The 13771-nt window shown below is 42.5% G+C and overlaps 1 protein-coding gene and 1 long non-coding RNA gene across 5 annotated transcripts in view; one reads left to right on the top strand and one right to left on the bottom strand.

Annotated features, from left to right (window-relative positions):
- The first annotated feature begins 564 nt into the window (after positions 1–564).
- The window catches only part of LOC113968075 (multidrug resistance-associated protein 6-like), a 23296-nt gene continuing 10089 nt past the window's right edge, over positions 565–13771 (top strand). For 2 of the 4 annotated variants that reach the window (XM_027684301.1, XM_027684304.1), the window contains exons 1-18: positions 570–640; positions 1599–1901; positions 2352–2489; positions 3377–3502; positions 4076–4137; positions 4457–4588; positions 4908–5120; positions 5972–6149; positions 6566–6727; positions 8299–8391; positions 8789–8992; positions 9627–9773; positions 10483–10570; positions 10863–10932; positions 11546–11672; positions 12124–12300; positions 12717–12884; positions 13503–13686. In XM_027684301.1, the coding sequence (XP_027540102.1) occupies positions 587–640; positions 1599–1901; positions 2352–2489; positions 3377–3502; positions 4076–4137; positions 4457–4588; positions 4908–5120; positions 5972–6149; positions 6566–6727; positions 8299–8391; positions 8789–8992; positions 9627–9773; positions 10483–10570; positions 10863–10932; positions 11546–11672; positions 12124–12300; positions 12717–12884; positions 13503–13686 (2626 nt within the window). In that variant the 5' untranslated portion in view covers positions 570–586. Of the gene's footprint in view, positions 641–1107; positions 1162–1598; positions 1902–2351; positions 2490–3376; positions 3503–4075; positions 4138–4456; positions 4589–4907; positions 5121–5971; positions 6150–6565; positions 6728–8298; positions 8392–8788; positions 8993–9626; positions 9774–10482; positions 10571–10862; positions 10933–11545; positions 11673–12123; positions 12301–12716; positions 12885–13502; positions 13687–13771 lie in introns of those variants that run through there. The other 2 variants (XM_027684305.1, XM_027684302.1) reach the window with 2 other exon arrangements.
- Positions 3701–8042, bottom strand: LOC113968077. The gene is made up of 3 exons (XR_003534366.1): positions 7938–8042; positions 4431–4543; positions 3701–4133 (listed from the first exon to the last, which is right to left on the bottom strand). It is a non-coding gene; the product is annotated as an uncharacterized LOC113968077 (long non-coding RNA).

Below are 13771 nucleotides of genomic sequence, written 5' to 3' on the forward strand. Positions count from 1 at the left end.
GTAAACGTAACTGGTGTCGTCAGGTAACTTCTGCGAAAGGAATTGGTGTCTTCGAGCTGAAGTTTCTCATGTATTGTGAACATAGCTAAAGTCAGATAACTGCTGAAACAGAAGCTGCTTAATAAAGAACTTCGCGTTTCAAGCATTGCGCGAGATTACGTCACACAAATAAATATGCATTGTGTAGGCGGAGAATATTTATTAGGCGGGTGCATGTAATGTAAATTTTACCGTATAAAAGATGTAATTCTTTTTTTACCGCTTGGCGCGCTTGATTTGCGGGAACCTCCACCCTGCGCAGAATAAACAACGTCTCTTCTCCAAACCAGACCCCGTGTGCTTAGAGAGCTCCCAAAGCCGGCAGCCCCGGGGGCTCCGCCTCGCTGGTGCCGTGGCTGCCGCCCTGCACAGCCCAGACCTGCCCCCGGCCGGACTTTGCCCGCAGCCGGGACGGACCGGGCGCTCCGGGGCTCCCGGCACCGCTCGCACACCGGGAACGGGACTCTGGGCGCTGCCCGGCGAGGAGGGAACGCCCGTCCCGTCCCTCAGGGCAGCGGGCGGAGGGTGCCGGGCCGGGCCGCGGGCGATGGGTGCGGGCGATACGCTGTGGGGGCCCGGGGAGGGCCCCGCCGGGCCCCGGGTGAGTGACCGAGTGACCGCGGCCCCTCCGCCGGGGACCCCGGGAGAGCCCGGCCCCGAGTGCGGCTCCCCGGGAGAGCCCCGGGCCCCGCTGCGGGGGGTGTGAAGTGCGAGCGATGAAGTGTGTTCCCCTGCGTGCGGACTTTGCTTCCCAGGGACAAGTTTTCACCCAAACAGAACAGCCCAAGTTGTTCTCAGTTACAGTGAATTTGATGAGTTGCGTGTGCTGCGCTGCTGGAAGGATGTTGGAATGAGTCTTGGGGAAGTTTCCGCTGAAGGACCCACCACAGAAATACCTTTAAAAGGGCTCTAATTTTATCAGTCCGGACTCTCACGATTTTCCATCCCCAAGATTGATAAACTCCCATAATAATTTGTGAGCCATTATCTGTTTCCTCTTTTCATCATGGTGATTCCTTTCCTCAGCCTTGCTCTGCAAGCTGAAGGAAAAAATAACCTTACCCATTTATGTACAGTTGCCAGATGAGATCCAATATTTGTTCAGTCAAAAAGTCACAAAAGGTTTGTACAAACAGCTGAGGAAATGCAGTTCGTGCACTAGGACACTTTTTCCCTCCTAATCTCCATTTCCCTGGTCATTTCCTGTTGTTTATTATGATGGTTCCCAAATGCTGATCATCTGTTTAATTCCCAAATTACCTTTTCTCATTCCATTTCCATTAACTTACCTTTCTTTTCTCTCTAGTTGTGATACATGTCCTTTTTTCGGCATCTTTCACTTTTGCAATCTTTTTTTCATTCTGCCTTTCTACTTCAATTCCCTCCAAACTGCTATAGCTGAGTTTGTCTCTGTTGCCAAATGTTTTTTACATTTGAAACCCTAAATCAAATTCCACTAACATAGTAGATCTCAGCTGTAGCACTAGGAACTTGCATTAGCTGTGAAATTCTGTGTACATTTGCTTTACTGTTTCACTTCTGTGTTGTTTCTGTGACAGGAGTGGAATCAGACGTGGCATACAAACACCTCAGGATTTACCTGGTGCTTTGAGAGCTCAGTCATCACCTGGATCCCTTGTGCCTATCTTTGGATCTGTTTTCCTTTCTACTACCTGTATCTTCGACACAGGAACAGGGGCTATATCAGGATGTCCCGCATCTTCAAAACCAAAATGGTCCTTGGATTCATTCTGGTGATGCTGTGTTTTACTAATGTTTTCTTCATGCTGTGGGAGATAAGCCAAGGAATCCCACGGGCTCCAGAGTTCTTCATCAGTCCTGCTGTGATGGGAATCACAATGGTAATTCCTCCCTTGTCTGTCTGCACGTGGCCAAGCTTAGCCCTCCTGGGACAGATCTCGTATTTCCCACGTTTCTCAGTATCTCTGAGCACAAATTTGGCTGATGGGGAATAGAAGGCCCACAAGCCATGGCTTTGGAGTCGGGGCAGACCACTGGAGCTACACCTACAGTACAGAGCCCTGTGGGCAGAGCAGATCTTGCCTGTTGGCCCACTTGTAGTTTTATTATTTGCCCTTTCTGCAGAGACATTCTTGAGTGCAAAATTGCACATAATGCTGTTTGGTTTTAGCCTTTTAGGAACAATACTACAGCTACTACAGCTCTGAACATCTTGAAGTGTTTGGACTTCAAAAAACTGATCTTTTTTCTATTGTACTCATTAACTTGATAATAATGGTTGGCATTCCATTACTGGGTATTTATTTGGACAAATTTGTACTTCCTCACAGATCCTTGCCATGTTCCTTACCCAGGCAGAAAGAATGATGGGCATCCAGTCTTCAGGGGTCCTGTTGATTTACTGGCTGCTCTCATTTGTGGCTGCAGTTGTGATGTTTAGTTTCAAAATTCAACATGCCCTGGAAAGAGTAAGTGAAATCACGTATTTTCAATGTGCAAGGGTATGAAGTCTCTAAACAGCAGGGCTGGTTTTGTCTCATTGTTGCAAGGGGGAGAACAAAATTCCTCTCTTAAAATATGTGCTGAGAAAAATGATTCCTGACACTATATATTCGTTTATTTGGATGTTTATTTGCAGCAGAGTGCTTGCTGGCACATCTGAGACTTACTGTTAGTGGCCATTTTCCTCAGATGAACAGGCTTCTTTTCAGCCACAACAAGGAATAAACAAAAGTTTGTTACCTGTGTGTTTTAAGTAACAGGGGAAAAATATGCAGCCATGAAACAAAATACAGCCGGGAACTTGCTTGTTCCTGCTGTGTTGAAGGCACAAGGCTGCTTGTTGATATAACACTTGGCAACTTCTTGCTACCAATATACTGTTCCAAAAATATTTAGACTTTTCCATTGTTTTTTTCTCTTTCTCATTCACAAAATGAATTAAAGAACCCTTCATGGAGCCCCTTAGACACAACATTTATAGTAAAACTTAGCAAGTGCTTTATTATATCAACAACTCACCCCACTGGGTGAGCAAGGAGCTTCTATCCCTCAGAGCATTCAAAGTTCCCTGAAAAATGATGGAATGTGGGCATCTGACTTGACTAGAGTACTATGAATCCTCGCAATAAAACTGTCACTATGAATAATAAATGTGTCTTATTTAGCATTTTCTGATCTTCCAGTTTCAGGAGTTATCTATTTAGCTCTACACAACTACAGCTTAAATAAATGCACCTCATGCTTCAAACCAAAACCCAGAGCTTATGGCTGGTAGAACATGAGAAGCCACCTTTCTTTGCTGATTTAACATGATGGTTCATTTCCTCATTCTCACCAGTATTCTGTTTCTTAGGCCTTCTTGGAGGACCATTTCCACCATGTTACAGCTTTCCTTTATGCCAGCCTGGTGCTAGGAGAACTTGTGTTATTCTGCTTAGTTGATCACCCTCCCTTCTTCTCTAAAGATGTCAACAATCCTGTAAGTACAACATGGTTTTTCCTAATGCACTGCTTCATTGCTGAAACAGGATTTTAAATTTATGGGGACACACAGGAACACGAGTATCTGGGTGATGTCAGATGCATCATTCCGTATGGTTATAAAAGGTAACTGGCAGAATTTGGGATAACAGTACTCTATCTCTCTATGTATGTTTTTCAAAACTACAAACCTTTTTATCCATACTCATGTTTCTTGTCATTGAAACCAGCAGACAGGGCTCCTATTGCTTCCCCTGTTGCTGCTCTCCTGTGCAGCAGTACCTGGTGGTATGGGTATGACAAATTTCTGTGCTTAAGAAAATAAACGTCTCTGGGTATGAAGAATTATATTCTTTTTTCTTCTGTCTGAGAAGTTATTCAAAGTCAAATTCTCCAAAATCTCCCAATCCCATTGATCCTCCACAATACACTTGCTCTGTCTGGGTCAGTGAATTGAGGGGTGGGGGTAACTCTTTGATTGCTTTTCCTGGGGGAGCACAGAAGGGAATTATATTCATCTGACACATGCACTTTTCTATATATAAATATCACACGTTTTCTCTCCCATCAGAATCACTGTCCAGAAGCCAGAAGCTCTTTTCTTTCCAAAATCACATACTGGTGGTTCTCTGGGTAAGAAAACACAGAAGATGTGGTTTTGCTAGAATATCAGAAAAAAACCCAGCAGCATAAGAGATGGTGTAGAGGGCAGCCAGCAGGAAATATCTCAGCTCCTGAGTTAGCTTATGGAGCGAGGATTTAAATTCTTTCTCCAGGGGTTTGAACATTCATGTTTATTCTGGGACAGGACAGTCCCAAGTAGTGTTGTAATGCAAGTTAGTCCCCACGTGCTCACTGTGGTGCACTAACTTAATGTCCATCTGTTTTGGAAGTGTTACATGCACCACAAAACCTTCTGCATTCACCTGACTGTAGTCTGTGTGTTCTCCAGGCTTCTCTGGAAAGGCTCTCAGCAGTCCTTGGGTGTGGATGACTTGTGGCCAGTGAGGAAAGAGGACTCTTCTGAAGAAATTGTTGCCTGGGCAGAAAGAGAGTGGAAGAAGTGTCACAGCAGAACCCAGCAGTGAGTACTTGATCTAGAGAGCACATCATGGGCTCAGCTGGGTAGGTCTAGGTGATCTAGCAAATACACTCACGGGTGTTGGTGTGTGAGTTCCTTTGTGCAAAATCTGATTTTAAGTGTTAAAAATTGCTGGAGAACATCCTGCCATTCCTGGAAGCACAGAACTAATTTTTTTTTGTGAGAAGGGTCACTTTTTGATGAGCATTTATATTGAACATGGTATGAGAGCTGGCGTAAGATATTTAATGTTTTTTTGGAAGCACAATATTCCCAAGCTTTCTACAACTGTAGCTAGCTTTCTCATTGTTACTTTCTTCAGAGAAAGGGAGTCTGCTACATTTAAAAAGGGTCAGAAGACTGAAACTGGCATAGCAGAAGCTGAAGAGACAGAGGCTCTGCTGCAATCAAAGCACAGTGAGAGCGGGTCCTTACTGAAAATGTTTTGGAGCATGTTTGGAACCTATTTCCTCCTCAGCACTGTCTGCTTAGTTATCTGTGATGTCTTCATGTTCTCCATCCCAAAGTTACTGAGGTATGTGCATATTTATAATGTGTACAAGATTGTTGTGTTCATGAGCTCATAGGTGTGTATGCCAGCACTCACAGAGGTGGGCATGCACACACTTGCCTTTTGAAATCTCTTGTAGCTGATGAAAAGAGCTGAATTGTCATTTGAGCTTAGCCCACTGTCAACTCAGGAGGAGAAGTCACCAAACCACTGTCTCCACTGCTGTATTCCAACAGTGGAAAGGACAGGATGCAGTAAACCATGTGACAACTTTACTAGAACAGGAGTTATTTGATGGTTCTATGTATCACATCATTTGCACAAGGCTGTCAGCCCCTTGCTGTAGTCTGAAGGCTCTGTGTTCCCTGACTAATTACAAAGAGCACAACTGTGCATCCTACACATCTTAAGAAGCTTTGTTGGTCAGTTGGCATAATGCTTTGTGGATTGTATTGGTACAATATAAACCTTCACTACAGTATATTTTTAAGGGCAAAATCCCTTCTTAATCATTAAAATTAAGAGAAGTTCTGGAAATGTCAATGACTTCCTTAGATTACAGCTACCACTTTGCATGTTTCTGACAAAGTCATAAAATTCAGGAGCCATCCATAACACTGAAAGTGAGGCCTCCCCTGAGAAGATGCTGAGATCAGACATTGTTTCAAAACCAAGAGTGGCTAAATGTCAAAAATCAGGATATTATATGATCTAGGTTACTCAGCAGTTTTTTTCCAGTTCTTCTGCTATTTTACTGATAAACCTCTCAGAGAGAATACAGAAAAATCACTGCTATTTCTGCCAGGTTGTTTTTATGTGTCTGATATTTCATCAGCCCTACATGGATTCAGCAACATTTTGCCCCTGTCTTGCAGCCTTTTCCTGAAGTTCATTGAAGATCCAGAAGCCCCCAGCTGGCTTGGCTATTTCTATGCCTTCACTATGTTCCTTTTGGCTTGTCTCCAGACTCTGTTTGAGCAACGCTACATGTACATGTGTCTTGTTCTGGGGTTGAGACTGAGAACTGCAGTAACAGGGCTTGTGTACAGGAAGGTGAGTCTGTAGCTTCCTTTTTAGTTTCTTTTTTTTTTTTCTAGCCCTACATTAGTAGTCACACCATTGTTGGTACAATGTTTCTAGCAATATCAGGATGTCACTCTGTGCTATATTCATCTCTGGACAGTAGATGGGAGGTACTTTATAATTACCTCTGAAGAAAAAGCCAAGAAAAGGAAAGAGCAAAATTCAACATAAAGTTTCTTATGCTGTAGATGATGGTTAGGGAAAGGAGTAAATGCTTCATCTTAAAGTGAAGTCATATGCAGCAGCAGCATGGCTTCAATACCTAGGCTTTGACATCTTCCTTCCTCTATTTGTTCTCTTTCTTTATAAGGAAAAGAAAGTTGTTTGACTTCTGGACCAAAGTTGTTGTTTGATGATATCTTTTCTTTCCTCTTTACCCTGTCTAGATCCTACTTATGTCAAATGCCTCAAGGAAAGCAGCAACCATAGGTGAAATTGTTAATCTGGTATCTGTTGATGTCCAAAAGCTAATGGATCTGATTATCTATTTTAATGGGACCTGGCTTGCTCCTATTAGGATTATCATCTGCTTTGTGTTCTTGTGGCAGGTAAAATATGACAGTACTTATCAATCCCTTTCTATTCTACATATCCAAGAAAAAAGGGGTTTTCAAAATTCTACTCAGAGCTTTACCGGTTGGAGTAACCTGAAGTTGCCATATTTTTCTTAGCTCCATAGCATAGTGCATTCACTTTTCTTTCTGGAAGATGCTTTTATTGGTATAGAATCCTTACCCAGTCCTTCACTTAACCTTCTAGCCTGTGTATTCAGCCTGTTTTAAGGAAAAGACTGTGAGTATGGTTATTCTGAGCAGACCGATAAACTTCTGCCCCAAATTTTCCTCTGTCACCTTACTTTTCAACCAGAAGATGGTGTCCCAGTGCAGGCTGAAAGTCCAGTTCCAGCTCCTCGGCATAGTCCAGAACATAAGGGGGAATGGTCTGAAACAGCAACTTGACATACTTCATGCTGAAGCCTGATTACCACAAGACTGGTACCACAGCGTGAAGCACAGTTACATTACTTCTGTTACATTCAAAAAGAGTATTGGATACACTGAATTTCATAGGTATCAAGGAGTTCAGCAAGGGGAGAGCAAAACCTGAATTAGGAATAATGGATGATAATCTAAAAGATCAATTTTTAATCAGTGTTATGATATTTTCTCAGCAGTATAAAGCCCTATTTCTTAGTCCCTGTTTTTGGCCATACACCAATTGGAATTAAGAGCACCATGCACACAGCTGATTCCCAGGAGCTTTCCATGGCCTTTGAGACCTTCCTTTGCTATCCAGGATGGACTGTGCCTCGTGCCTAGCAGGATACTATGACCTTGGAAAACTAGTGGCCATGGTGAAGGCTGTTGAAAAGCCATCATCCCTTTCCTAGTGATGTTGAAAAGCTGAATGTGGTCTCCTGTAGTTGGAGAATAATTAACACTGTTGTTTGCTACTGATCATAGACTATTTGTGTAGACAGTACTTTTACCTCTCTGTGTAGACCACCACTCACCTCTCCAGCCTTGTGCAGAGATGGATCTAACCACTGAGAAACACATTCTCTGTTTTGATACACAAGTCTTTATGAACACTTCCAAGAGTTGTACCTAGAGTATGTGGCACAGGATAATGCCACCATTTCATCTCACCCGTTGATGTAAATTCAGACAAGAAGGGTTGTTTTTGCTGCAAGAATAGTTTGTTGAGGGTTTGGGTTTGTTTTTTAATCAAAACCTGGTATTGTTTCGGATCACTTACTTAAGCCAGCCACAAGATGTCCTCCTTAACGCATCCAAGGACATGGGAGGAAACAGGAATGGCTGGAATTGCCAGCGTGCTGCTGGATCACTTTCAGCACTAATCTAGTTCCTAACAAGGAAGCAAATAAATTCAGCAGAGCCTGATGACAGGAGCTACCCTGCCTGGATGGTTAACAATCCACAGCGCTTAGGGAAGCACAATTCCCAGGAAAGGCAAAGGCAAGATTAGAGCAAAGCCTTAACCATGAGGGATGTTATGCATAAGTTCAAGTAAGAGGGAAGGTAAGCAAGGGGAACAGAAAACAGTAATTTCTAGTCATCACCAGAAATTCTTTCTCTTTCCTTTTCTCAACTGGCAGCTTCTAGGGCCATCTGCCTTGACTGCAATTGCTGTATTCCTTTTTCTTCTGCCTCTGAATTTCGTGATCACCAAGAAGAGGAGTCAGTTTCAGGTATATTTTGCATCATAAAAAGAGAAATTGTTTACTGACATTTGTGATGGCTTAATATTTATTAGTCATGCTTACCATGATTGTCTGAAGGAACATAGGAGGATTTGAAGCCTGCAAAGCTTCTTAGAATTCAGACTAAGCTCTTGCATGTTCAATCTTTTACCATGTTTGCCCACCTTTTCTGTGTTTTTTATGTACTGCCAGTAAAAATAAAGCTCTGAAGATGAAAAGCAGACTATTTCCCAGCCTGGAAGATTCATAAGCAAAACAGTACCCACAGCTCAACTGCAGGGAAATTTATTCAGAATTTAGATGCAGCAATAAGGTATATTTTCAGAATAATTGCACCGTTAAACTATCAACCTACTAAATGATATAACACGAACATTTATTACAGGAGACCCAGATGAAACATAAAGATGAGCGGGCCAAACTCACCAATGCCATTCTCAGTGACATTAAAGTAATCAAACTGTATGGCTGGGAGAACACCTTCATGGAGAAAGTGCTAGGGATCCGGAAGCAAGAACTTCAGGCCTTAAAAAGATCTCAGATTCTCTTCTCAGCATCCCTAGTTTCTTTCCATTCATCAACTTTCCTGGTGAGTGGATCACCTTCCTGCATAAACCATGTGCTATTACTTCCATTTCTCTTTGTACTCCTCCCTGGACAGATGTTCCTGTGGGAAAAGCTTCTCCTGTGGGATAAACTAAAGATTATTTCTGCCTGGAGGAGTTGGTGGTCTCACAGGAGTTGCTGAGCCCCTGTGGAATCAGCCACACAGACATTTCCACTGTCCTAACAGTTCCATGGACAGGTCATCTGGTCTGCCATTGTGCTCCAGGCAGCCTGAGCCTGCTTTGCAGGATCCACTGGGAGACCTCCAAGCCAGACAGAGTTCATGGCACAGTCAGTAGCTGCACAAGCCACTTTTGCACTTGCTGTTGCAGCTCAGCCAGGTGTGTTTTCAGTGGGAAATTGCTGTGCTTTCACCTTGCTGAGGCTGCAGCACCAAAACTTCCTTAATGCAGAAATGTCAAATGATCAACTTGATACTGTCACCAATATGCAAGACCTTTGGCCATGATCCCTGCAGAATGGGGACTGTGCCCAGAGGTGGTAGCCTGGATTTAACTAAACGGGTTCCAGAGTCTTTAGGAAGGGGCCTGTCACCCCTGAACCATTCTCTTCCCTGTCTGAAGCAAATGGCTGGCTTTCCCTTTGCTCCTTTTCAGATTGCATTTGTCATGTTTGCTGTCTACACCCTGGTGGATAACACACACATCCTGGATGCTCAGAAGGCCTTTGTGTCTCTAACACTGATCAACATCCTCAACACTGCACACTCCTTCCTGCCCTTCTCCATCAACGCTGCTGTCCAGGTTAATTGCAGGCTGTGTTCCTTTTCCTTTGGCCATAAGGGGTTTTTTTACATATCACCATTAACAGGTAAACACAGATTCCTTAGGGCTTTGCACATCAGCCATTGAATTGCTATTGTGAAACAGTGAAATGAAAGCACTTGCAAGTAAATGTACTTTGTCGTATTGTTTTTCAGAAAGACTCCTTTTACTGACAAAATAGTCAACAAGAATTACTCATAAGTCTTTTGGAGCTCATCACAAGCACCAATAGACCCCAGAGGTGCTTCCGGTTATTTTTTTAATCACACAAATCAGAATAGATGGAGCAAAATCTCCCCAGGGGATCAGTGGAAACCCTGCTAGCCCAGGCCAGAGAGAAAAGCAAATCATTGTCCAGTAAGATATAAGGAGATTCATTTCCCTCTTACATTTTAAGGCTGTCACAGCTTTTCATGTACAGAAGCAATCACTGGGAAGATTGCAGGATGAATAGGAGAAAAAAGCACCCCTTTCACTGAATCAAAAGCACCACGAAGGATATGAGGTTTTTTGCTAAGCTAAGTGGAAATAAAGGCAGTTAACATAAGGAAGAGCTGCATTTGGCCATCTAAGCCTACAGCACCTGCAACACAGGAGATGATCTAAGTGTTCTTCATGTTGAATCTTTGGGTTTTTGCTCCCTTTCTACTCTAAATCCTATTTTCTTTTGTGTGCTGCTTCATTTCAGGCCAAAGTTTCTTTAAACCGCTTGGCAGCTTTTCTGAATCTGGGACAACTGAATCCTGAGAGCTCATGCAGAAGCACTTCTGGCTGTGGTGAGCTTTTATGTTAGCACTGTTACCTTAAAAGAGGAGTAACTTCTATTGTTCAGCTTCTACTCAGGGTGCTTACCATAGTCAAGAGAAAAATATTTGCCCCTTACTGTCACTTTATCTCTCAGGCCTATTTATTTCTACCAATAAAATCTAATCTGGTAATTTATGTCTTTTTTCATACTTATGGCTCATTTTATGTAATATACACACTGAAACATAAAATCATATAAATAGGGATGTTTCTGTAGCACCTTTTGCATTTACAGGTATTGTATTTCTCTTTATATTTTAGCACAGGCAAGTATCACCATAAGAAATGGGACTTTTTGCTGGAGCAAAGAAACTTCTCCTTGTCTTAGAAGGTACAGACTTACTCTTAGTCATCTCTCAACTCTGTAGGGCCAGTGAGGAATGTCCAGAGGCTTCTGAGTTCACTTCATATTTAATGTTGAATTCTGAAAATTACAAAGTCAGACAAAACATAATCTTGTTTTTCTGTTTGGGAGCACATATATGGGAAGGTGCCTGTATCTGGATGTTGCCTTAATCTATGGAGGCTGTTTTCTTTACACAATTTTCTTGTTCAAATGTGAAATTACAGTAATTTAAGTCAAAAAAGTAGAACAGATGGTATGCAGGTATTATATATGGCATCACTAGATGCTTATTTCAAAAGGCATTGACATTTTTGAGAAGAAACCTTGTTGAACAGCACTGATGTTCAGGAATGTTTTATATCCAATGCTTTGGGTTAGCCTATCTCCAGAGTGGGGATCTGGGTTTTGGATCTGGGTTTGAAACTCAGAGGGGGATGTGGATCAGACTTTCTGGTTGGAGGTGTCTTTGAAGGGATGAAATTAGGGTGGTTTACTTGGGTACATTTTTATTGCTACAAGACAGTAGCAAGAATTTTGATAATTTCCTCTTCAGAAAGTGTACCTAAAATGTGATAAGAAACTAATCTTTTCTCCATAGGATAGATCTTACTGTGCCCCAAGGCTCTCTGCTTGCTGTAGTTGGCCAGGTGGGTGCTGGGAAGTCCTCCTTGCTGTCAGCATTACTTGGTGAGCTGGAGAAACTGGACGGCTCCGTGACCATGAAGGTAAATTTTCCCCTGAGCATTTGCTTCTAATTAGGCTGTTTTCAGGAACTGTAAGGTATTAACCAAGGCATCAGGTACTTGATGACAATGCATTTACTGCTGAATTTTAAAAAAGGCTGTATATATCAGTCCACATTTAATTATCTGAAGGTGCTGAAGACTTTGGAAATAGGAGCTGAAACATTGCTTCAAAGATCCAGTTCTATTTCCCACTCTGACAGTGAGCTGAAATGTCATCCTGGTAAATCTCATCATGTACTTGCACCTCTGTGTCCTCCTCTGTCAGATAACAACAGTGCAGTCTCATATTTTGCAAAGCCCTCTGAGACCTATCAATGGTGATGATCATTCCAGACTTCTATAACTCAGAGAGCTTTTTTGCAAAGATGGGTTCCCACAGTGTCAAGTTGAGCTTATGGAAAAGATTACTAACATTGTTCCACTTCTATAGGACACTGCAGCTTATGTCCCCCAGCAAGCTTGGGTTCTAAATGCTTCAGTGGAAGATAATATTCTCTTTGGGAAAGAGATGGATGAAACATGGTTCAATAGAGTGATATATGCTTGTGCACTGCACCCTGATTTGGAGAGCTTCCCTGCAGGGCAGAAGAGTGAAATAGGAGAAAAGGTACTTATACTTAGGTTTATATTTTGGCCAACTTTTCTTTGAGTAGCTACAACTTCAGTGTCCTGCTTAAAACACCTACAAAGAAATTAAACTTGCAGGAGGCAGGTGCTCAGTAATTTCTAGAAAGTCGGGCCATGATCTAATTTAATTTAACCCCACCTCCTGACAGTTAACCTCACCAGAGACATGAGAGTTGTTAAAGACAAAAATCAACAAATCCAGGCCATTCTGGGCTGCTCTTTTACAGGAGAGTGGAGCTGCTCAGGAGACTCTGCCTCTGCAAGAGCCCTGTTTGGAGGGAGGGAGATGCACTGGTTTAAAAATAAGGGAGTCATAAAGCCTCAGTGCAAAATGGAGTCAACAACTGACAAATATGCTGTAGCTGTGGAATAAACAGAGTCAATACGTTTTTACAGGGAATAAATCTGTCTGGAGGGCAAAAGCAAAGAGTGAACCTTGCTCGTGCTGTGTACCAGAAGGCTTCGATTTACCTCCTCGATGATCCCCTCTCAGCTGTTGATGCCCACGTCAGACAGCACATTTTTGAACACGTTCTTGGACCCAATGGTTTACTGAAGGACAAGGTGTGTTATAAATCCTGAACTCTAAACAATTGCACAGGGAATCTCATTAGCAGAGCCCCTGAAATGCTTCCAGTAAGGTGGGTTACTCACTTTATCAAAGGCTCCCAAACTCTTTTTTGGTAGTGGCAGCAGTGGAATGGGTGACCTCTGCAGGCCACACAGCACCTGCAAGTCCTGCAGGGAACCTCACCAAGGAAGAGTAAGACTGTCTTTATCCTCATGCAAACCACATGCCTAGTTCCAGCCTTACTTCTACAGCAAGTTTACTGTTCTTTGATCCTCCTCTCTTTTTGAGAACTGCTTCTAGCATAGTTAGGAAGATGTCTGATCTCTTCTAGCAAATTGTATCATCATAACATCTAATCCCATCACTTTTGAATAGTTCAGTGGCATCTTTACAGTTGTTATCACTTAAACTTCAGTCTTAAAATCCACCTTAAACACTTCTCTTCCATTCCTTTTGCAATGGTGGTGTTTTGTTGTTCCTTGGTATTTCTCTGCTGTTGATCAATCTGGATAATAGATGTGGTTACATGAGAAGGGATGCTAGAGCAACTCTATTTAATTCATGGTATAAATTGCAGAAAATATGTAACTGTTCCCTCTTGATTCAAGCAGACTCGTGTGCTGGTGACTCACACAATCAACATTTTGCCTCAAGTGGACAACATTGTTTTTCTGGTGGATGGAATGATCTCAGAAACTGGTTCATACCAAGAACTTCTACAGAGAAATGGGGCCTTTGCAGAATTTCTTCAATCACATGTTACTGCAGAAGAGAAGGCATGTGCTGGTTTTCCAGGTAACCCAAATGAGTTGGAATCATTCTTCCTAGGTCTATGGAATCATTCTTCCTAGGTCTATGGAATCATTCTTCCTAGGTCTAT

Source organism: Neopelma chrysocephalum, unplaced genomic scaffold (assembly GCF_003984885.1).
Source record: "Neopelma chrysocephalum unplaced genomic scaffold, ASM398488v2 Primary Assembly neopelma1_65c, whole genome shotgun sequence".
Classification (NCBI taxonomy): Eukaryota; Metazoa; Chordata; class Aves; order Passeriformes; family Pipridae; genus Neopelma; species Neopelma chrysocephalum.